Source organism: Mesoplodon mirus (genome assembly GCF_964341445.2).
Source record: "Mesoplodon mirus genome assembly, chromosome: 5".
In the NCBI taxonomy this organism is placed as follows: Eukaryota; Metazoa; Chordata; class Mammalia; order Artiodactyla; family Ziphiidae; genus Mesoplodon; species Mesoplodon mirus.
The window spans coordinates 22,850,877-22,873,989 of record NC_138980.1 but is presented as its reverse complement, the minus strand read 5'-3'; the positions used below and the strand labels follow the sequence as shown (position 1 = coordinate 22,873,989).

General features: G+C 36.1%; 1 protein-coding gene across 4 annotated transcripts; it reads right to left on the bottom strand.

Annotated features, from left to right (window-relative positions):
- Window positions 1-3,293: 3,293 nt before the first annotated feature.
- On the bottom strand, window positions 3,294-21,328 carry LOC309804321 (dual specificity protein kinase CLK4-like; the record flags this gene model as incomplete). 4 transcript variants are annotated; one of them, XM_082621673.1, is made up of 14 exons in its annotated part: window positions 3,294-3,444; window positions 3,529-3,619; window positions 4,342-4,421; window positions 7,236-7,318; window positions 10,094-10,223; window positions 10,474-10,568; window positions 10,775-10,941; window positions 11,034-11,150; window positions 14,103-14,169; window positions 14,566-14,656; window positions 15,707-15,838; window positions 16,244-16,334; window positions 20,334-20,400; window positions 21,168-21,279. In XM_082621673.1, the coding sequence occupies 14 exons, from the start codon at window positions 21,268-21,270 to the stop codon at window positions 3,304-3,306; spliced, it is 1,455 nt and encodes a 484-aa protein (XP_082477799.1). In that variant the 3' UTR covers window positions 3,294-3,303. The 4 variants fall into 4 exon arrangements, with proteins under 4 accessions (XP_082477799.1, XP_082477798.1, XP_082477797.1 ...); XM_082621672.1 differs by having other exon boundaries at window positions 15,707-15,842; window positions 16,248-16,334; window positions 21,168-21,270; XM_082621671.1 differs by lacking the exon at window positions 20,334-20,400 and having other exon boundaries at window positions 21,168-21,328.
- Window positions 21,329-23,113: the final 1,785 nt, after the last annotated feature.

The window sequence follows — 23,113 nt, the reverse complement described above, 5'->3', positions numbered from 1 at the left end:
TCTTCGTTGCGGTGCGCAGGCTTCTCATTGCGGTGGCTTCTCTTGAGGAGCACAGGCTCTAGGCATGCGGTCTTCAGTACTTGCAGCACATGGGCTCAGTAGTTGTGGCTCTCGGGCTCTAGAGCTCAGGCTCAGCAGTTGTGGCACACCAAGTTAGGTGCTTCCGCCATGTGGGATCTTCGCGGACCGGGGCTCAAACCTGCATCATCTGCATTGGCAGGTGGATTCTTAACCGCTGCACCACCCTGGAAGTCCCTGGATGTTTAAATTTAAAATACCTTACTTGCACCAAATTTTGTGGGAATCAGAAATTTCAAACTGGAAATGAGTTAAAAAGCCAGGCCACTAACTGACAAAGTGTTTCTTCATTCCAGGATGTCAAGATAGTTTAAATATAGGTTATCTGCCTATCTACTTAAAACAGAGTATATTTTCAAATTATCATACCATTTTAACCATTTTGATGGTTGAAGCTATGTATCAACTACTAAAGAAAAACGTGAGAAAAATGGAATCCAAGTAATTAAACTATTAGCCATTACATTCATTTCATCCCATTTCACAGAACCATGAACAAGAATCAAACTGAAGTTTTTAACTCAGTAAGGTGTATTATCACAAGAAGGCACAATGCTAGAATCTAGGATACCTGAGTTTAAGTCACAATTCAGCCGCAATTATTAGGAGTCGTGGCTGAGTCATTTCTAATTTCTCTAGCATCAAGCCCTTCAAGATTATTCAGAGGAATAGTTTTCAGCTGTACAAACTACAAAACTCCACTGGGTATTTTTCTACTGTCAACTGCATAAGTCAATTTTATTCGTCTACTCCAAAAATTTTGATGAATGCATGGATGAGAACACCTGAGCAAATAAGCAGTAGCAGCAAACACTGGAAATAACCTATTTAGCTGCACTTTTAAAACTAGGTTTGACGTCAATGGAATTTCTAGAAATAGTAAACTAGGAGACATCAAATCATGAGGGAAAATACCCAGTTACAAACGATCCATATTTATACACTGGCCATTCTAAACCTTTCCTGTTAGTGCTGAAGCTCCCAACACTGTCAAATAAAAACCTGGTGCTTTCAGAAATTGAGTCCAGAAGTACAAGGAAAAAGGCAAGTAAGAGTAGGAACCTGAGAGTTCACAGAAGATGGGAAGGAAGGTTAGCAGGAGACACTCATATGATACCAGAGGTACCATCCTCACCACTAAACTTTTCTTCTATCCTACCTAATTCACTGAAGTTTCACTTTAATTCCTAAACTTCCATGAATTAGGCCTGGGAACTAGCAAATACCCTTAGTGAAGAATGTAAATACTTTTCAGCAGGGAAAGGGGTTAGCAATCATTACCTTCTTAGTAAGAAAGAGTGTGGATAGTTTTCTTTCCTCCTATATCCTGAGATCAGCTACTCCAAAGGAATGAGTTTCTGATGGGGGAGAAAGTAAACATTAATTTGGGAACCTGGAGCACTTGTAGGGAAAGGTCAGGAGGCTTCGGTAGTGCAGTGGCTCTAGCAGTATGGAAATGGAGAGGAAACTAAAGGATGGCTGACTTCTGAATCTCTATAACGAGATTGCTGTGTTAAGGAAAAACCTTTTCTTTACATCAAATGCTCCTTTAAAAAAACCTTATAACATATAACATAGTTGAACTATATGTGGACTGCATCAGAGGCCTAAGAATAATTTAGGCAGTGATTCTATGGCAAAACTTCTTTCAGCTCTCTTAAATTCCTAGTCAACGTCAGGAACATAGCTTTACTCTATGTGCAAATGCTACCAGCGGATCATGTAGAGAAACCCACTTGGTATCACCATTTGTCATACCAAAAAATTACATGCATCTTATGTTCAGAATACAGATGAAACTCAAATCTTTGGTAATGCACTTCAGAAATGGGAATACTTTTAACAAAAATCTTTATCTGGATAAGCAATCATGAATTCTACAACAAAAAATATTTTTACCTGGCAGACTGATCAATAGTTTTGGGGTTTTTTTTACTAAATTAACATTTACCATGTAGTTTTGTTTGTTTGTTTGTTTTTTGGTTTTTTGTGGTACACAGGCCTCTCACTGTTGTGGCCTCTCCCGTTGCGGAGCACAGGTTTCAGACGCGCAGGCTCAGGGGTCATGGCTCACAGGCCTAGGCGCTCCACGGCATGTGGGATCTTCCTGGACCGGCGCACGAACCCGTGTCCCCTGCATCGGCAGGCGGACTCTCAACCACTGTGCCACTAGGGAAGCCCCTACCACTTAGTTTTTCATGTGTAAACAGGTAAGCAGAAAAAAATACCTACAAACAAAAAGTTCATTATGTTAACCAATCAGGGTCTGGAAACTTCTGCAGTTTTCTTCCCAAGTGTTCTCCGATCAAATCATCTTTTTTTTTGTTTTCCAGTAAACAGTAACATAAATACAAATTGTTTAATAATAACCATAAAGTCTCATAGGCTGAGGTTTAAGTATTTATACTTCATATGGTAAGGAGACAGATATTGGACAATTTCTAGACTCCTGAAGATTTGGCATTAAAAACAAAAACCTCAGTCATCAGAATTCCTATTTCTACGTTTGTGACTAACTACATAAATAACCATTGGAAAACAGGACTTTCCAAGCTAACTTTCCAGTTAGACTTTAATCTTAAACGAAGTGTGTATGTGGTTTTATTAATCTACTACAATGCACAAGTTGGATGTCTTTCCATGAATGCTACTTACCACCACTGACATCAACCAATGAAACAGAACACAATACTTACAATTTAATGAAATTCCAACAGCAAACAGTTCCTATGGGTTTTGGTTTCTAATACCTGCCTACCTAAAGTTAATAATACTTATTACCTGTTCAACAATTACAGAAAAATCTTTTAAAGTTAAGGAAAGTTTGAGGTAAATAAAGAATATTCATTTAAGAATGAAATAGTCAAGATTTCCTTTTACTCAAAAAAAACAAAAAACCAAACACAAAAATCACTTCCAAGAGTCAACCTCCATGTACAAAAAGGCAAGATCAATCACTGGACACAAAGGATATTCCAAAGGTCTTTAAAAATGGTAATTAATCTCAAAAAAGGAAAATTAATTTTAGCTTTTATATTTCATTCATTATCAAGACCATATTTGCTTAACAAGATAATTATGCGATTGATACAAAACATACAGCATTTACACTTAACTGTACAAAATAATTTAAGGTTTATAAAAATATTAGAATGTTTAGAGTTGACTGACACAGTCTTAAATCATCTCTTCTAGAGAAGTATAGTAAGACCACTGATTTCCATTTTATTTCTTTTTTAATAAGTCAAAGAAAGGATGCTGCAATGCTTCATCCAAGGTAATTCTTTTCACTGGATCATATTCTAACATTCTTTGAATCAGGTCAAACAGTTTCTCATGTTCTTCATCATGACAGAGCATAAATTCCTGAGGGGAAAAATGACTTTGTTTAAGAAAGACAATAAAAAATACTTAAAACAGGTTTTTTTTTGTTTTGTTTTTTTGTTTTACCTTTAATGGTTTGCAGTGTCCCGTAACATATCTACCAGCAGAACTACGTTCCTCCCAATCTAGCTGATTATGATGAAAATACATCTGTTTCCTATAGGAAAGAGAAGTCTGGATTAAATTTTAAGAAAAAAAGAAACCCCAAACCCACATTCTTACCCTGCCCCAAACAGGGGATTGGGGGAAAAGATGGAACCATAGACATCTCTCTATATATACATAAACATACAATTTCTAAAAATCTCAGCAATAATTATATCGGATACCTTATATGGTATTTTTCCTAATCTTGTACCCTCTGAAGTTTTAGTATCCCACCTAAGTTGTACCATATGTGAAACAATGCCAGCTTCAAAAACAGAGGTTCCTAGATCCATTCCTGTAAATTCTGATTTCACTAGATCTGGAATGGGGCTAGAAATCGTTAACAATTCCCTGGATGACTTCTGCGGTGAAGCTATGTTTTGAAACCACTTATAGTATTCTTGTCCAAAGACGTACATGTGGTTTGCAACAGTCTGGAATTCAAATTTAGATAGGACTCCAAAATCAAGCTCTTTTTACTACTCTATGTATTATTTTTAAACCAACCTAGGAAAACATTTATGCAAAGGTTAACCTGAGTATAAAAACACCACTTTATTTACTGGATCACAAAGTAAATATTGCATTACTTTTCAAAAACTTGACTTCATGAAAAAGAATTCAAAATCTACAGTCTTTGGAATAAGCAATAACAACAAAGATGGGTTTTCTATAGTTTGAATATAGGCCACTGCATGTACCCAATAAGGACTTTAATCTTAAAAAGCATACCTTGTTTTCTGAATCATGTGTGTTGGTATGGGTCCTAATATACGTTCCATCATTGCCAGGTGTTCTTTATTATCATTAGTCTAAAAAAAATAGGAAAAAGAAACTTAGCACTTTCCATTTCCCTACACGCACATAAAAGGATAACACAAGAAAACAGTGTGTCCGGGACTTCCCTGGTGGTCCAGTGGTAGAGAATACACCTTCCAATGCGGGGGACGTGGGTTCGCTCCCTGGTCGGGGAACTAAGATCCCACACGCTGCGAGGCAACTAAGCCTGCCCACCACAACAAGAGAGCCCGCGACCCACAAACTACAGAGCCCACACACTCTGGAACCCGCACACCACAAGTGGAGAGAGAAAACCCACGTACCGCAGCAAGAGAGAAGCCCACGTGCTGGAATGAAGACCCAATGCAACCCCCCCAAAAAAGTAAATAAATAAATGTTAAGAAAAAAAAAAGAAAATAGTGTCTCCATAAAAGGACTAGATTAGACAGCTATACAATTTATATTACACTCTACTTCAAAGATGGAATAAAACTGAATGAGCTACACTGATTGTCTGATTTCTGAAATGAATTGGTAAGGTTTGTAGAGCTGATTGAGGAACAACTTTTTAAGTATATTTTACTGAAGTACAGTTGATTTACAATGTTCGAATAATTTGTTTAATGTAAAACAGAACAGTTTTTCCTTATTTGTATTACTTGCACTGTTTAACTGAGGGATGACTGGGAAGATTACCAATAACCTGGCTACTCATTTTATCGGTTGCTTAACTAACCTCCATTACCCAATGGATAGCAACTTTGTAACACTAATCCTAGACAATAAAAATACAGTCCCAATAATTCTTACAACAACCTTGAGCTAGGAATGTGGGAACATAACTTTCAAAGAGTTTAAGATACTAGCTCAAGCTCATATAGCTCATCAATGAGGAAACCTGAGCTGTGAACCCAAGTCAAAACTCATATTCTTAAATTACACAGTAACAGAGCTTTGGCTAAAGTCGAATAAATTGTTAAACTAAATGGTACACTCCTAAGCAGAGGCTGGAAAGCTTCTTCTATAAAGGACCAGATAGTAAATATTTTAGGCTTGGATGGTCACAGATGGTCTCCACCACATATTCTTTTTCATTTTTTAAAGCAGGCATCAGATAGGATATAGTTTGCCAATCCTTGCTCTGAAGAGCAGAGTCTATGTGCAATGCTTTTTAAATCCATTAACTACTGTGCCTAGCACACTGCTTTCAAAATGTTCTTAAGTCATGACAGGAATAAATAATACAAGCTCCATTATCTTCAAAAAGTTCCTTAGTTGAAGACTATTTTGGAGGGTGGAATTAAAATATAAACCACATCTCAAACCAAAGTTAATAATCGACGCTTAAGGTCTCAGAATGATTTACAATCATAAAACCATCTGAAGGATTTTATATGTGTCAGAATGAAGAAAGCATGCACTGTGCTCAACTTTTTCCTTGACCCTATAGCTTACTACCACAAAACCAGACACCACCCCCTAGAAATGTCCGACAGCTATGTTCTAGATATCAAACTTGTCTACAAACTCAGAGTACTTTTAACAGATCTCTACGGAGTAGACAGAAGTTTGGTGAGGTGCCCCAGAGCGGCGAACACATATATTCTGCAACAGCCACCTAAGTGACTTATAATTCATCACAGCTTCCTCCCTCCTCATCCTGCATTGCCATAACCTCAAAGCAACCTTGACAGTATTAGCCAGGAACTTCCTAACCACCCTCACCCCATCCAACAACACACCTTGATCAAATCACAACCCTCTTAAAGTTCTCCAATGCTTACACCACTTGAAGCTTTCAAGACTTTTAGTTTTCCGACATAAGCAAAATTATGAGGAAAACAAGTAGAGACCTAAATAACATTTTCTCCTTTTTGTTCTGCCAAGTAAGCCAATAACTATTATCATTGCATAGAAAGAACATTTTAATACCAAAAAAAACAGGAGAGATAATTTCTAAATGAAAGCCAGAACGGCAACCCTACAAAATCATTTTCATTTTAGACCGGTCTACATTTGGAAACCACTGACTCCTAGGATAAAACAAATACCTTTCTATGGCAAACAAGTCCACTATGAATCAGTACTTGCCTACTGACACCATTTTCCTATTTATCCAAGACACTCCGGCAGCACTATTCATCCTTCCTCAACTAGAGTAGCTTCCTTTATGCCTCTTGCATTTATGAATACCATTTCTTCCTGATATGGCCATCACACACTCTAGTTTTCTGACAAACTCTTACTCTTCCTTATAGCTTGGATTAAACTCCCTATTCCTCAGTGATGCCTTCTCGAAGGAAACTTAACCGTTCACCTTTTCTGGGTTCCCTTCTACATTGTTCCATTATAGCAAGTATCATATTGTACTGTACGTTTTCCCATGTCTATCCTGTGTATGTCTTCCTTGAGGAGAGAGATGCTGTCTTTTCATTTTTATACACACAGTGCTTAGAAATGTGCCTAGGGTGTCATACATGCTTAATACAACTTACTGTTTCTGAATTCTTTTAATAAAAAGTGCAACATAACCAGAGCTGAATTAAAACTGACCATAGTAACACTAATGTAAATTTATGAAGGAGCATCACAGTAAAATGGATCATAGGAAGTCAATATGAACCATGTGTTTAAAAGCTCCACATGCAGAATGAATTATGACCATTCACTGAGAGTAGTTCATTCAACTGTGGTTTTAGAGAAGGATGACTATTTTGCACATGGAAGTTTACATCTTAAGAATAATGACACTATGGCAACTTTCCAATATGGAAACCAAAACTTTAACATGCCTTTAACATTAAAGCTCATTATGAATCAGTAAGTAACATTTACTAAATACATACCTGAAAGACTGTGAAACCAAGGTAATATTCAATAAGAATGCAACCTATGCTCCAAACATCACATGGCTGAGACCAACCTAAAGCTATTTAAAAACAAAACCAAACATTTTATTAGGCAACAATTTTTAATTGCCAATACACAATATCTTTTCCTATGTGGGTGCTCTCTTTATATAGCCCATTTAGGAGAATATGATAGTAAATTCAGGGTTTACATTTTTAGTTTTATACCAAACATGATTCAGTATGCTTTCAGAGTCCTCCATATCCTTGTATCAACTTACAGTATTTTAACCTGGGGGAGGAGGCATTTTATGGAAAGTAAGAGGGGTTAGCAAATAGTCCATAGTCTCTGAATTGCTTGTGCAATGAGGAGCACTGTTATACCCACTTAACGGTTGTTCTATGAAATTTTACATTTTATTAGTGCAAACATAGGTCAATAATTATCCTCAGAGTGTAATTACTAACCCCTTATCAATTACCATCAGCTTGATATCTGAGTTTATTTCTTCCATTAAAAGAAATAGTAGTGTCACCTAAATTATGTAAGAATTATAATGGATATTATAAGCAGTGTCACCCATAAGCAGAATTATACAGATATTTAAAGTTCACATAGAGAGGTATCTATATATGTACTTTCAGGTTGTCTAGACATGATCATATATTTTCTCCTTCAGAATTCTCAATAGTAACATTATTCAGAAAAGAAAAAAACACCTAGCCTTAAGTCTCTATCTATTTAGAAAGGAAAAGAGTAAACCTAAACCATACAGATGTTTTAACCTTTTAAAGATTAAGTTTTTAATAAAAAAATAATGTACAAATAAAACCTACTTTAAAAGACACTTCAATTACTTTCAGTAACATTACTGAATTTAAAGACAAAGGAAGAAACAATATATTCAAGGAACTTGACTATGATTTAGCCATTTTTGTTAACCCTCATGGTACTTATCACTTGAACAAAAGGATAATGGAGCATGGTTTCTACTTACAGTAACACATACAAAATCTGCAAATGATAGAGCTTGGATCTAAGATGAAAGTTTTCTTTTCCAGCCACTCCTGTCTCCCAGTCCAGCTTTCTCCCAAGTGACTGTAAACTACCTCATTCTCTTATGGCTCAGCTCTCATACTCTTTGGAATTTCACATCATTCACTTTGACCAACTTCTGTTTACTACCAACACCCAAGACATGAGACCAACTGCCCTCCTCAGTGGTGGCACCTGACAACATCTTCCTCTTCAACCTAATTCTGCCTTAATCCTCAGGAGTAACACTTCACAAACACACAAAGAACCCTTCTAATCTTCCCATCTGTTCATTTCTTTTCCTAAACACCAATAAACCCAATTTCAGATTTATATCAACTATCCCCAGCCTGGCCACACATGGGACTGTATTATTACTAAGAATCACTGTATCTTACGCAATCTAGGAGGAGGCCATTAACTAACTGTAAGATACACCACTGTTTTATGAACCAATAACCAAGAAAAAATGCTGTTTTGTCTTATGTTTCCTCACATGTTAAAATGTGGAGAAAAATCTTCTTCTTAAAATTGATAAAACACAGCAAGTTATCTCTTTTTAAGCTCTGAAAATACCTCTCTGTCCACAATCTCCTCCCACACTCTTTTCTTTTACCTTCATTGCAGGCTTCAGTCCTCAACCATGAATACACTTTCTAAACTACTGCAACATAGCAGCTTCTTTCAGACCATACTAAGCAGAAATCCTAGTAACATCAATCTCAAAGATGAGCTCCAAACCTGTGCTATCCTATGTGGTAGCCACTAGCCACATGTGGTTATTTAAATCTAAAAGTTTAATTAATTTAAAATTCAGTTCCTCAGTCACACTGGCTATACTGAAAGTACACAGTAGTCTACGTGTGGCTACTAATGGCTACCATGTTGGATAGTGTAGATATACAACATTTCTATCATCATGGAAAGTTCTACTAGCCAGCACTACAAACTATTCTTAATTTCCTGTCCCTTTTACTAATTCTTTACTCTAGGTAAACATCATTAGTTTGCTTTCACACTCATATTCTCAACTACCAAGTCCTCTTCGACAAAAGGTAAAAAGTGGAAAAGACTGATTCCACAAAGATGTTTTACTATCCAACCTCGGTTGAAACTTACTTTTGGCAAAGTAATATGCTTATACCATTTAACTATCTCCCAATATCACCTGATCTGAATTTTTCCCACTGTCTCCAAGCCCCCAAATCCATCCCTGACTTCCTTGCTCTATCAACATGACTCGGTCTCGAACTTTTAAATTTTGAGGCCTAAGATGTGCTCTCCCTCACTGAGTTCCCTTTTATTAATATTGAAAAACCCTGCACCTTAACTAATTTTCCTTTCCATGCTTTCCCATGTCAAAGATGATCAAAGAAGCTCTCCTCTTAGACTAGCCCCTCTTTCTTCTCCTCTTAACCTCCATCCACCCTACATCTAGACGTCTGCCAGCCAAATCTTTAGCATTTTCACCAGCACCATGCTTTGTGATGAGACGAAAAGAGGTGCCCACATCACTTCAAAATCACACTGCTGTCATGGACTTAGCCAATACAGCTTGTTCTCTTATGATCTTGTAAGACTGACTTGTTCAAAAAGAACCACCACCTGGAATATCTTTACAGATGATATCACATTTTTCCCACTCAGGAAAATTATTTATAGCAATGTCCAGACAGCTTTTATGAAAACAGAAAACATTTTCTGTACACTGCTAAGAAAATTACAGCTATCCCCCAGCTACCTGCCCCCCAATAAAAGCTGTAGAGAACAAAATATCTCTTTTTCAATTAAAATATCAGGAAGTCTGGTATCTACTAACCCAAAATGACCTCTGGAGCTCTGTAATGCCGTGTAGATACCACAGTGCTATGATGTTCATCATCGTATGTTGCACTTCCTAAGTCAACAATTTTGACATCTGTGTTTTTCAGTGTGCGTTCATCACGTTTCTAGAGATACAGTTAAGTAAACACAAAGATCAATAAAGATATGAAATATTTTATAGCACTATCCAAAAGGCTTGCACATGAATTCTCTTTTTGATTTTCAAAATAACCCCATGAGAAAGGCAAAGGATTACCCTTTTGGGGTTAAACGTCAGGATATAATAAGCCTCAAAGGTAAAATTCCTCATCCAAGGATCACCAAGCTAAATTCATTTTAAAGACAACTACCAAAATTAAAACAAGTGTAACTTACCATTTTTGAATTATACTTGACTACATAGTCAGACTCCACAAATAAAATATTTTCAGGCTTCAGATCTGTATGGGTTAATTTATTATGATGCAAAACTACAAAAGAACAAAAAGACATTATTAGTTTCACTTACAAATTTAATCTGTACCGCGGGAAAGGAGAATTAGTAGTAGAGGTAGGGATCAAAAGTGGTTTCATCTTTACTTGCAACGTGCATTTTTAGTGACAATGGTTTGATATGTTGCTTGTCCAATAAAACCTTTAATTGACTGGTATTTAAAAATTTAACAAGTATACTTACAATTTATTGACTGACAGATCTGATATGCCATTTGCCTGATATGGTCAATTTGAAATGGCAGAAAGCTATTTTCTTTAATGAAATCATAGGTACTAAGTCCCAGGAGTTCGAACACAATACAAGTATGACCATGATGATCAAACCATTCTAGCATCTGGACACATCGGCTGAAACAGATCAGAATACAAATAATTCAGTTCATAGAATTCTGATTATTTCATGTAACATAATGGATCACAGTTCCAAGTTTCTTACTTACAAGACATTATTGGGATCAGTACTATTTAAATGCTCCAATACTTTGATTTCTGAATGAGCTGCTTCACGATATGGTCCCACATTTTTTGTGATTTTCACTGCTACATGTATGCCACCCCTTAAAAACAAAATGAAAATGGTAAATGTACAGAAGGGCGTTGAAGACATGTATCCTCTAAAGCAGCTGTCACCAACCTTTTTGGCACCAGGGACCGGTTTCATGGAAGACAATTTTTCCATGGTTGAGGGGAGGGTGTGATGGTTCAGGTGGTAATGCAAGCTATGGTGAGCAGCAGATGAAGTTTCACTCGCTCGCCCACTGCTCACCTCCTGCTGTTAGGCCCAGTTCCTACCAGTCCACGGCCCAGGGGTTGGGGACCCCTGCTCTAAAGCATCATCTTGTTAAGTACCAATCACTCTATGCTATTTTCCTAAAATAATCTTTCAGGGTATATTATAGCAGATCTATAAACATTTTTTCAAAACATTTTGACAAAATATACATTATACAGAGTGATGATTTCTCTTAATACTTAAGAACGTTAATGTTTGTTTCCAAAAGTTTAAATTGACCTAGATTTTATAAGTAGTTTTTTTTTAAAAAAGGATAAAAATATAAACCTTGAAGATACTACTGCTGAAAACATTCACTCATTCGCCAGGCTAGACCGAATGTGCCAGATGTTGCATTGGAATCACTGTTAAAAAGAGCTTGTCCCATGTACCTCACAGTCTAATGGAAAAGACAGACACTTGAACAACTTATCATTAGGTTAGAAGTGCCTGGTATAAGGTATAGAGAGAAGAAAGAACCTAACCATCAGAGTTAGGGGAGCTCAGACTTCTTCAGAGAAGAAAGACAACTATCAGTTTGTTAGATAATTCTGGCAAAGGAGACACCAGCAATAAGTCATCAAGCCAAAAAAATGTTTAGTGCATTCACGGATGCGAAGAGGTATAAATAGCAACAATGTAGGGCAGCGTGTTTTAGACCGGGGCATCTGTAGTACTTCCTAAAAAGTACAGAGGGAATTCCCTGGTGGTCCAGTGGCTTAAGACATGAGCTTTCACTGCCGTGGGCCCAGGTTCAATCCCTGGTCGAGGAGCTGAGATCCCGCAAGCCATGTGGTGCGGCCAAAAAAAAAAAAAAAAAGCCGTAAATGATTTTGAGGAAAAGGATTTCCAAATCTTCAGCTTCCTTCTGTCCTCTTTTCTAAACCTGATCTTCTTGAATACAAGCCAGCAGTCAACCCTGCATTTTTCACTATGGCCTTCCCACATTACAAAAGAGAACCCCATGCACGTGAAATTAATATGGCAAGGTTTGTGCCCCAGGCTGTTTATAAAAAAGAAAAAAAAATTCTTTGAGGCAAAAATTTTTCTAGTGGCTGAATAGCAAACCTATTCCGAACTCATTTCTTTTGACAAGGTCCCAATGAAGTTGTGGGCTGATATATAATCATCAAACTAAATTTTTAATGATTTATCTCCCTATGATGTATAGCATATATCTCAAGACTTAAAAGAATTACTATAAAACTGCTGTGACAAAACTTCTTCTAGTCTCATCTATTTCATCATATGGACAAGTTTTCTAACTGCTAATAAGCTATAAAAATGAACAGTGCTAATAGCTATAAAAATGAAAAATGGATAATGGTGTTAGCTAATGCTACTATAGTAATCATATTGCAGTATATAAATGTTCAAACCAACGTTATACACCTTAAACTTATAAGCTTTCATATTACTTGTCAATTAAAAAAAAAGAAAAATGGAAACTTAATGTTAAAACAGTAAGATTTATCTATGGACACATGAACTCATTTTTTTAAAGGCCCCAACCATCTCGATAAAAGATATATTTACAATTACATTGTATGTTTTAGGTCTAATAAGTATCAAAATTTGTAACAGATTTGTACTTGATCAATTGAATACTCTTCATTGGAATATCTCAAATACTCAAGTCTTGGAACCTCAAGAAATTTTTAAAAGACCTCAATGGGACAACTAGTGAAATGTGAATCAGGTTGTAGATAAGCTGGCAAAACTTGAAAATACATATAACATGTAAATATAGAGAATGATTAAACACTGTAAAATGTTAACATTTGTGGAATCTGGGTGAAGAATAGATGGGAATTCTTAGCAACTTTCCTAAGTCAAAGTATTTCAAAATATCTTAAAATTTTACTTTATGTTCACATTTTTGTCATAGAGAGGAAAGGGTGATAATAAAAGACACTTAGGATAATATTCTTTATGAAAAGTGAAGTAAAAGTTAAGTTCAAGATAAAGCATTTCTAAGTATTCAAGAAAAGTTTGTTCATGGATGACAGGAGGTATCAAGCTGTTGTATTTAGATTCCCCCAAACATATTTAGAAAGAGAGATATGTTTTTTTAAAAAAAATCACCATTTACAATAAGCTGGAAATTACATCCTCAACTATTTTATGATGAAAAGTATAGATGTCAATTTAGAAATGTGCAGTTTCCACTAAACTGTTGTAAGACGTTCACTTACAAAAAAATTTGCAACCGCAGAAGAGAGATCCTAGAGGAAAACATGAAAATGAAGCAGAGAGGGTCAAATAACAAAAAGTTTAGTATAACTCATTAAAGAATCTGGACTTTATTCTGTAGGCTTCAAGTAATATAATTTTTTTATAGTTTGAGAAGCTAACCCTAACGTGCAAATATTATCCTTTGGAAATAAAAGTTTTTGAACCAAGAAGATTAGACATGCTAATTTATTGTCTCTGCAATTCAAAAGTAGGGTAAAGCACTCCAAATCTCTTATAGAAAGCTAAGGACCTAAGTTCTGGGAAAGTCTTCACTTGAACACTGACATTAATTTCCATGAACTCCATCTGATAAACATTTTCAGCATTCTTGGTCAAAATCCATACTTATGGTAAATAAATCGTACACAGTTCAAGAACTTCTGAATACTTATACCTCCCAGGAAAACACATAGCTACCACTTAAATTCCATTTCATCTAAATTATGGATCCTTCTCCACCAAAAATATCAGAATGTTCAAAAAAGAAAAACAACAAACTTACATGCCATGATCAATGCACTCTACAACTCTGCCAAAGGTCCCTTCTCCCAAAGTGTTCACGATTTCATCTAAAGTGAGGGGGGAGAAAGAAGTGTAAGTACCTGAGTACAAATTATCAGTTATTCAAATAATGAATGCTTAAGTGTGGAATTTTTTCAAATGCTCTCTATTAAAGCATAATTAAGGTTCCAGCCCTCAAATTATTTGATTTTCAGATGCTACAAAAATAATGTAGATAGCTATCTTTCTTGCTCTAATCTCAAATTCCACTGATTATTTTGGAACTTTAGAGTAGAAATATTTAAACTCTATAGAAAAGAAGAAATACAAAAGAACAACAAACAAACCCACAAAAAACAAAACAAAAAAGCAATGAAGAGTTCTTTAGCCCCCCGCTGACAAACTATTCTTAAAAAGATTATTCTGTCTGCAAAGTTTAAAAAGTGTTGAAAAATATTCTATACATCTTGCTTTTAGAACGTCTCCACTTTGACAGATAAGGTGACCCTCTTCATCATCTTCTATACTCCTGGATCTTTTCCTTTGGTGGCTCTTCTGGAACGGCAAGTGGGCAGCACCAAGATCGTCCAGCCAATCAATATAGCAGAGTGAATTCAGGGCAGAATACGCAATTCATTCAGCGGGGAGATATTCAGGCATTCAGATAAGAACCAGGCCACGAAGAGTTGGCAGGAGCAAGTTCAAATTCAGTCCCCAGAGATTCACAGGACACAGTTTATGTTACAGAAGAAAAACATGGCAAGATTTTCAGATAAGTTACTTAAAGTGGCAATAGAAAAAACAACACAATTGTCTCTAAAATACTGACTTAATTGAAGTCTGAAATTTAAAGAATGCAATGTCATGATCTATTAATCTCGTTATAAACTAGCCTATGCTGTGAGTTGAGATGTCTAGTTTGTCAGGAAAATGTTTTAAAACGTCAAGATTAGCTCAAATTGATACTTAGCAATATTTTTAAACATACTTATTAAAATAAAAGGGGAAAATAAAGGCTAATGTCAATGTTTGATCTAATCAATGATAGTTCTGCTGAAGAAAACTTGGGGAGGAAAATAATAACTCATAGTTTACTGCAAACAAGTGAAGATTCATGAGTGTAAAAAAAAAGGCAGGCTTTCTGGACAATAATTTCCCCTTCAGCACCCACTTTCAGAACTCCAATGGAACTAATTGCAGATTGTGCTATACACAGGGTAAGTATCCACCAGTGCAACTTTCTACATTTGTCTCCAAGTACTGGGAAAGGGGTTTCTTTTAAAGTAAAAAATGTTTAAGATGAAAGAAAAGATGGGTGCTTCATCTTTTCGTATGATTATGTTATAAAAGATAAAAATATTTTTAACATTAAAATCAAGAACCTCATGATCTGGTCTGCAGAAAATGAGTAAATGTGGGCAAATGAGGACTAACTAATAAATGCAGATTAGTTGTAAGAATTTGGAAGTTTCCTTTAAGGATTCAAGTAATATAAACATAATTATATTCATATAGTATTATAAACTTTTTCAAACTTATTGGCTCAGTAAGAGCTTTTACACACAAATAAGTATCCACCCAAAATAAAAACAAAATCAATCATACCGAACGTGACTGATTACTTGAACATTGTCTATTACGCTTCCTTTTAGGACTGCTTCTCCAGCTTCGGACTGAAGATTTACTGCAGTGGATTCGATAACTGCTTTCAACGTCTCTGTGATAACGTCTAGGAACACATCTTTTGCAGTAATCATTTCTGTATTCATCAATGTTAGGAACATATATTTTGCAGTAGTCATTTCTGTATTCATCAATGTTAGGAACGTATATTTTGCAGTAGTCATTTCTGTATTCATCAATGTTAGGAACGTATATTTTGCAGTAGTCATTTCTGTATTCATCAATGTTAGGAACGTATATTTTGCAGTAGTCATTTCTGTATTCATCAATGTTAGGAACGTATCTTTTGCAGTAGTCATTTCTGTATTCATCAATGTTAGGAACGTATCTTTTGCAGTAGTCATTTCTGTATTCATCAATGTTAGGAACATATCTTTTGCAGTAGTCATTTCTGTATTCAGCAATGTTAAGAACATATCTTTTGCAGTAGTCATTTCTGTATTCAGCAATGTTAAGAACATATCTTTTGCAGTAGTCATTTCTGTATTCAGCCATGTATCTCCGGTCCTGATAATATCTCTCATTCAAGAACCTTGCTTCTAAATAATGACTGCAAACACATTAAAGGATTTAAAATTACTCTCTTCATTCTAGAACGCTTTAACGTTTAACCACATTTTAACGTGGTTAAAATAAAACATTCTCTCAAGAATTCCTGGTTTCAACAGCTAACTCAATAAAAGAAAAAAATACAAATTGATGAATTAGAACTTATACTTAACTCACAAAACTTAAATAATTTTACTTTAACCAACAAGCAAATGGGTACATATATCTCTATTAATATATACTGCTATGAAGGAACAAACCTTGGGTCAAATCATTCAACATATTCAGTGTTTACTTGATTAAGTGTCCCTTTACCTTCTGGTGAAAGTTAAGACCAAAAATTCACAAAACTGCTCTTCTGAAATTCATCAATCTTATGATATATGCATCTGTAACTAAGCTCTCTTCCTTTTTGCAGAGCCACACACAACATGAGGCAGGCAAAACAGGATTCCTTTCCTTCTTAATGTAAGTTAGGTATCTCTGGCACACAGAGTTCTTTCACAAAAGGTATATTAGAGCTAAAAGGAATCTTAAATATATTTCAGGCCTTTCATTTTACAGATGACTACACTGAGATCCCTAGAAGGAAAACGATTTGCCATGGTTGTAGAGCACATTCTAAATCCTATTGTATGTGCCAGTATTATTATACACACCACCTATTCCATCTCCTCTCCTCTATTTCGAGCTTCCTGTATCTTTCTGAGAAATAGTCAACACAGTTTTTGAACGCTGCTTCATGTGCCAAAAATATCCAAAATATATGCCCCTCAAATGAGAAAAGGTTCTTATAATTGCTTGCTTAGGATTTCCCAACCCCCTACTTCCCTTTGCATTTTGAATTTCCTGTCACTCCTGCTTGTGAAATAAACAAGAATTCAGGGAAAACAGCATCATCTGGTGCCATAGTGCTTACCTTCTTTTTGATTTTTTTATTTTTTTTGCGGTACGCAGGCCTCTCACTGTTGTGGCCTCTCCCGTTGTGGAGCACAGGCTCCAGATGCGCAGGCCCAGCATCCATGGCTCATGGGCCTAGCCGCTCCGTGGCATGTGGGATCCTCCCGGACCGGGACACGAACCTGTGTCCCCTGCATCAGCAGGCGGACTGTCAACCACTGCACCACCAGGTAAGCCCCATAGTGCTTGACTGCTGAATCTACAGATCCCTTTGAAAATCTAATTGAGAGGTATGGGCCCTCTCCCCTAAGAAACGCACAAATGCGTAAACAAATCTTGGCAAGGAATTTCAGAGATCATGGACCTCAGGAAGTCAATGGATTCCAGTTAAGCAGCCTTGATTTGATGGAAAGAAAAAGACAGAGCCAACTGACCCAGTTTCCCGTCCCCCTCTCTACCTGGGATGAGTATCCTTTTCAACAGTGTGAAGCTTCAAGAGGGATGCACGTGGAGCACTGAGGGAGAGAGGGGACACCTGCCCAGTCAGACACACCAGCTAAAATAATCCTGACAAGCAATGGAGTGACAGATGTTAACTAGACTGCCCTCACTAACCTCGTTCTTTTTCCCAGAATATGTTGTCATTCTTTTTGCTCAGGAGGCTGGTTTATGCAAAAATAAAGGAGAAGCATCTCTAAAACTGCTACTCAACAGGGCTGGCATCAAATCCAGGCTGGGGAGATGCAGAAGCCCCCTTTCCCCAGTGTCAGCCTTAAGTTCTAGCCATTGGAGAAACAACTCAGGATATTAGGGTCTAAATCTGGGTCTAAGTCAGGGATCTGATCAGTTGCTTGGAACCGTTAAGGGAGAGATCTACAATACGTCAAACTAGAAATTACCATACTCTAAAGGGCATCTGTTTAATTCTGTAAGGCATCCTTCCCATAAAAGTCTAAAATGTATCGGAAAACTCTAACACTAATAATCCTTAGCTGGACTAGTGCATGAAATTAGAGCTGCTGATAATCCATAAATAATCTATAGAATAACAAACATGGAGTGAAGTAATACTATGAGGATAAACTAAAAAGATGAGGACCTCTTCAGCCTACAACAACCGAGCCTTAGAGATTAGATAAACAAAGTCTACAGAATTATAAAGGCTATATGGACAGAGTGAACAGGATGAACAGACTGACTGAATTTCTAAAAAGAGTCACTGAATGTCCAGTGAATATTTCACTGTAGTTCTTTAAAACAGCCAAGACTAATGAGGCTATGGGCATTCGTTTTTATTTCCACACAGGTCCTGTGGAAGATAAAAAATATATGAGGCAAAATCCCTGCCAACAAATAACTGTTCAATTTGAGATTACTCACACAAAAATCAAACAAAACTCAACCATGCAGGAAATGCCAAAAGCCTGGATATGAGTGCTTAGGAGAAAAAACTCATAATGCTTAAAATGGTCAGGGAAGATTTCGTGAAAAAGAAGGGAAGAGTTGCATCTTAGAGGGACATCAGGATTTGGATAAAGTAGGAAGTAGAAGAAGTGCCAGGAAAGAAAAATGGCATATTACCATCTTACATTTATAGAGTACTTTTAGCCAGAATGGTTTAGAGATGAGTTTGTCTACATGCTACTTAGGAAATAGTAAGTAGACAATTTCAGCAAGAGCAATTTTCACATAGGGGAACATAGGCAAATAAATAAGCTGGGAACAGATCATCCAAAATCTTGCATGCCAGGCTAAAGGGCTTAAAACAGTGTTTCTCAAAGGGTGGTCTGTTTATTAACAATATCGAAATACTGAATTTTTAAAAATGAAGATCCCTGGACCCCAGGTCAGACTCACTGAATAATCTGGTACTATGCATTTTAAACATACCTCCAAAGTGATTCTATTCACACTAAAGTTTGAGAATCACTGGTTTAAGGCTTGATACTCTATGTTACAACAAGACATTTAAGGATATAAAATGTGTTCACAGTGTTCACAGCCACATCAGTCTTCCTGTGTAGAATTAATTGATTAAGCTTGTAGGAAGGGAGCAATTCACAGGCTACTTACAAATCAGAAAGAAAAGACACTCTGAAATATATAGGAAAAAAGGTAAGATAATTGATCTACAATAAAAGCGCTGATAAATCATAAGAAAAATATGCTTTAATAGAAAAAATAGGCTAAGAATACAAAAATAATGTTCACAATCAACTAGACTTCAATTAAAAAAATATTCAAGTGTTCAATAAGCACATGACAGAGGACAAATTCAGCAGAAATTTAAACATTCAAATGAAAAGAAAACACTATTCTTGGCATTTCAAAATAGACAAGACTGGTGACAGCATGTCGTAGGGAGTGTAACTTGGTACAAACTTTCTAGAAAAATATGTGGAAAAATATGTGAATATGTAGCAAGAGCCTTATAAGAGTTCACACCCTTTCACTTGAAACTGTCCCTTCTTAGAACCTATTTTCAGGAAATATTCAGAGGCAAAGATTTGTATACAAAGATAGTTTTCAGAAGAAATAACTTTACATCCAAATGGGGGACTAGCATCCTACCAAGAGTACCTTCTTTATATGCTTCTGTATTTTTCAGTTTTTTCCTATAATTTTACAAAAAAACACTCTTATAAAGTTTTGAATCTTGAAAATGACTATTAGATTACTCCAGATTACGGAGAGCAATTACCACCAGACATCTCTGGTGCCAATATCAAAGAAGAAACTATTGGCCTAGTGGTTATTGCACTGACTCAGTATCATCTTTCTGTGGTTAATTATGAATATGAATAACTGTTCATCATTCATATCACTTCCTTTCGACACATACAATGCATAATAAACCCATGAATGGTTAGTACTATATGTTCAGCCTTACAGAGTATTTTGTAGTTATCTTAATATAGGGTACAGATATTCTTGTATAATACATTAATTAGCTCAGGTCATTGAAATCCTGGCATAGATTCTCCCTCTTCCCTCCATATGATAGTGTGTGAAGAATGATTAGTCTGCACTGATTAACAACAAGCTCACTGTTCTACAGAACAAGTCTGTTTTGGCATGGAGAAGGAAAAAAATTGCATACTGTTTTTTAAAGTAACCCCAGTTGGCTAATTTAGAAAGCAATCTGGCAAACAGTCCCAGTGGAACATCTGCACAAAACAAGGAGAAAACATAGAACCAACAAAAACAAATGAGAAAGGGAAATTAATGGAGGACAGAATGAAAGAAACTCTATTCACCTAGGCTTTGTTTAATCATTTAGGAACTTGAAAAATTCCTTCAATTCTATATAAACGTAGTACCTCCAAATTTTACACGGGTAAGAATACAACAGAACAGGACACATGCCATTGGAAATTTTTATTGAGGCCCTTCTTACAACAGCCAAGCTTCTAAAAATCCCAAACATATCCACTGGCCTTATCTACAAATATAACCTGTAGAATACAGTATAGGCAACTAATCCCCAACACACTGTAACATTCTCACACACCACATGCTATTTTTCTCATCTGGATGAACTCTTCCCCACCCTTCATTAGCTCTCATTTGTGGAACCCTAAATAAGTGCCCCAATGTACAGCTCTCCCTACTACATACAAGTTAAAGGCACTCACTGGTCCTTTAATCACTTACTTAACTTTCGTGTGTCTCATTTCCCACAACTATATTACTGGCAGCTGGGACTCCATCAACTGTCTCCTACAGCTCCCAAATGGACACAGATATGTGAGAGCAGGAACTCTGTTCTATTCACAGCAGTGGCTAGCATATAATAGGCACTCAGTAAATATTTTCTGAATGAGTATTTGTTGACTGATTTATAAAACAATCTGACAGATGAAAGTTATATAAGCTAATGACAAGTCATTACAACTATTAGTGTTAAAATGGTACTAGTTCAAGTGTAATTTACCAATAAGATTCTTTAAGCTGGTGATGTGGTTTACAATGTCTGTTCTCTTGTGTACTACTGTGGGATCTCCTCTTCTGTTTGTGCCTTCCACTGTAGCTTTCATGTCCCAGGCTTTCTCTGTTATCCCAGTCAGGGCAGTGAGTTCTGTTGGAATGACTCATCTGTTAATGGAAATGAAAAGTGAGTTGTGGAATTTACAGATGGTTATATTTAGTAAATAAAATATTTCACATTACTATTAATTCAATAGAAAAACCCCAGCACATGGGGTCCTACAGGTTCTAAAATCTTCGTAGGTAATGGTTCCCAAGGCATGGAGGCACTGTCCCACTGGTATGTCAGATGATTCTAAGTGGCACACACACCTAGCACTAAATGATAACACTGTGAGACCTGAATGCATTTTCTTTCCATTCTTCTGGATAAATTCTCAGCTTGGTGCATATCTTCAACTAACACTTGCTAACTGCCATTTTTAAAAAAAGAGTCAGGATTCAGGCTTACAGCCTTCAGTAGACAACAATATCTAGCTAGAAATTAATAACTTTTTTGGTTTTATTTTTATCATTACCTTCTTTCTATGGCAAATTATTACTAATCTCTTAAGTTATTGATATAATCAAATTATTAAGTTATTGATGTTAACTTTAAATGTGAACTAATTTAAAACAAATATCACAAGTGTCATGCAGCTTTGTTGAAATACTGTGATACAAATAACTGAAGTCAGAGAAACACTTAGGGATAGAATATAGGAGATGACTGTTTATTTTCAGATCATCCTGCAACCATTCTTAAAATTAAACATATTTGTTATAGATCTGGGGTGACTAAAGAAATGAACCTATAAGGATGAATAGGGTCACACTGAAATCAGATAATTGTGACAATTCCTTGACTCCATCTACATCCTCACAGGTTCCATTCAGGATCACGATCTGTGTTCTAACAATGCCATCCCTATCTGCCTCTTCCCATCTTAATTCTTTCACAAAGCAGTTAAGTTTTTAACAGTGATGTCCAAACTGTTGAAGAGGGTGAGGTTCACAACTCAGCAAGGAGCTGAAAACAGGTAAAATGGAGCAAAACCAACTTAGTTAACCTCCTTCAGTTAGCCCAAATGACTCAGTAACAAGCAGACAAATTCAAGTAAAAAATTTAAAAGATTTCAAATGAATTAAAAGACTTTAAAATGAGGCATCTCCTGGGAGGTATTCCCTAAGAAAATGTAGGTATCATGCCATCAGGGACCGAAGCCACCAAATATTTAGATCTTTTAACTCACTTCTCTTGTTGATTCTTAGGTCCAACAAAAATCCTAAAACTCGAGTCAGGGTTCTCACTGGAAATTGATAAGTGAGCATTCTGATTTACATAGTCATTTGAATATGGGAAACGGAAATAAATGACATTACAAATTAACCTGAGCCAAAAGACCATCAGAAAAGCCATCAAAAAAATTATATTTCTAGTGGAATTCTTCTAACCCTTCAATTACCCAAATTATATTTTAACCACATAGGAACTCTTTAAAATTGTTTAGTTAAGCATTCTTAAATCATAGCAAGCAAAATTACAACATCTGATGACTGAGGTTTATTACTATGATTATTATAATGCATTTTTTGCAAAACACGTGTGTCTGCTTCAGTTTTGGTTTTTTCCTTCTACTATCAGTAGGCCATAACTAGCTCACCAAGGCAGAATTCTTAAATAACCACAGTTATCAATATGCAAATATTAAAATAAGCATCTTGGGAGAGCCAAAGGTTTTTATTTCTCTAGCCAAGTTCATTACTTTAAATTTAATTCAGCTGATAGGAAGCCGTCCCCCCCCCACCACTACTGTTCAGAAATATTTTCTCAGGAGGCCAAGAGAAGAATCCCAGATCCAGGTTATACAGATTAGGTTCCTTCGCATACAAAAAAAGAGAAAAACTAGCTAG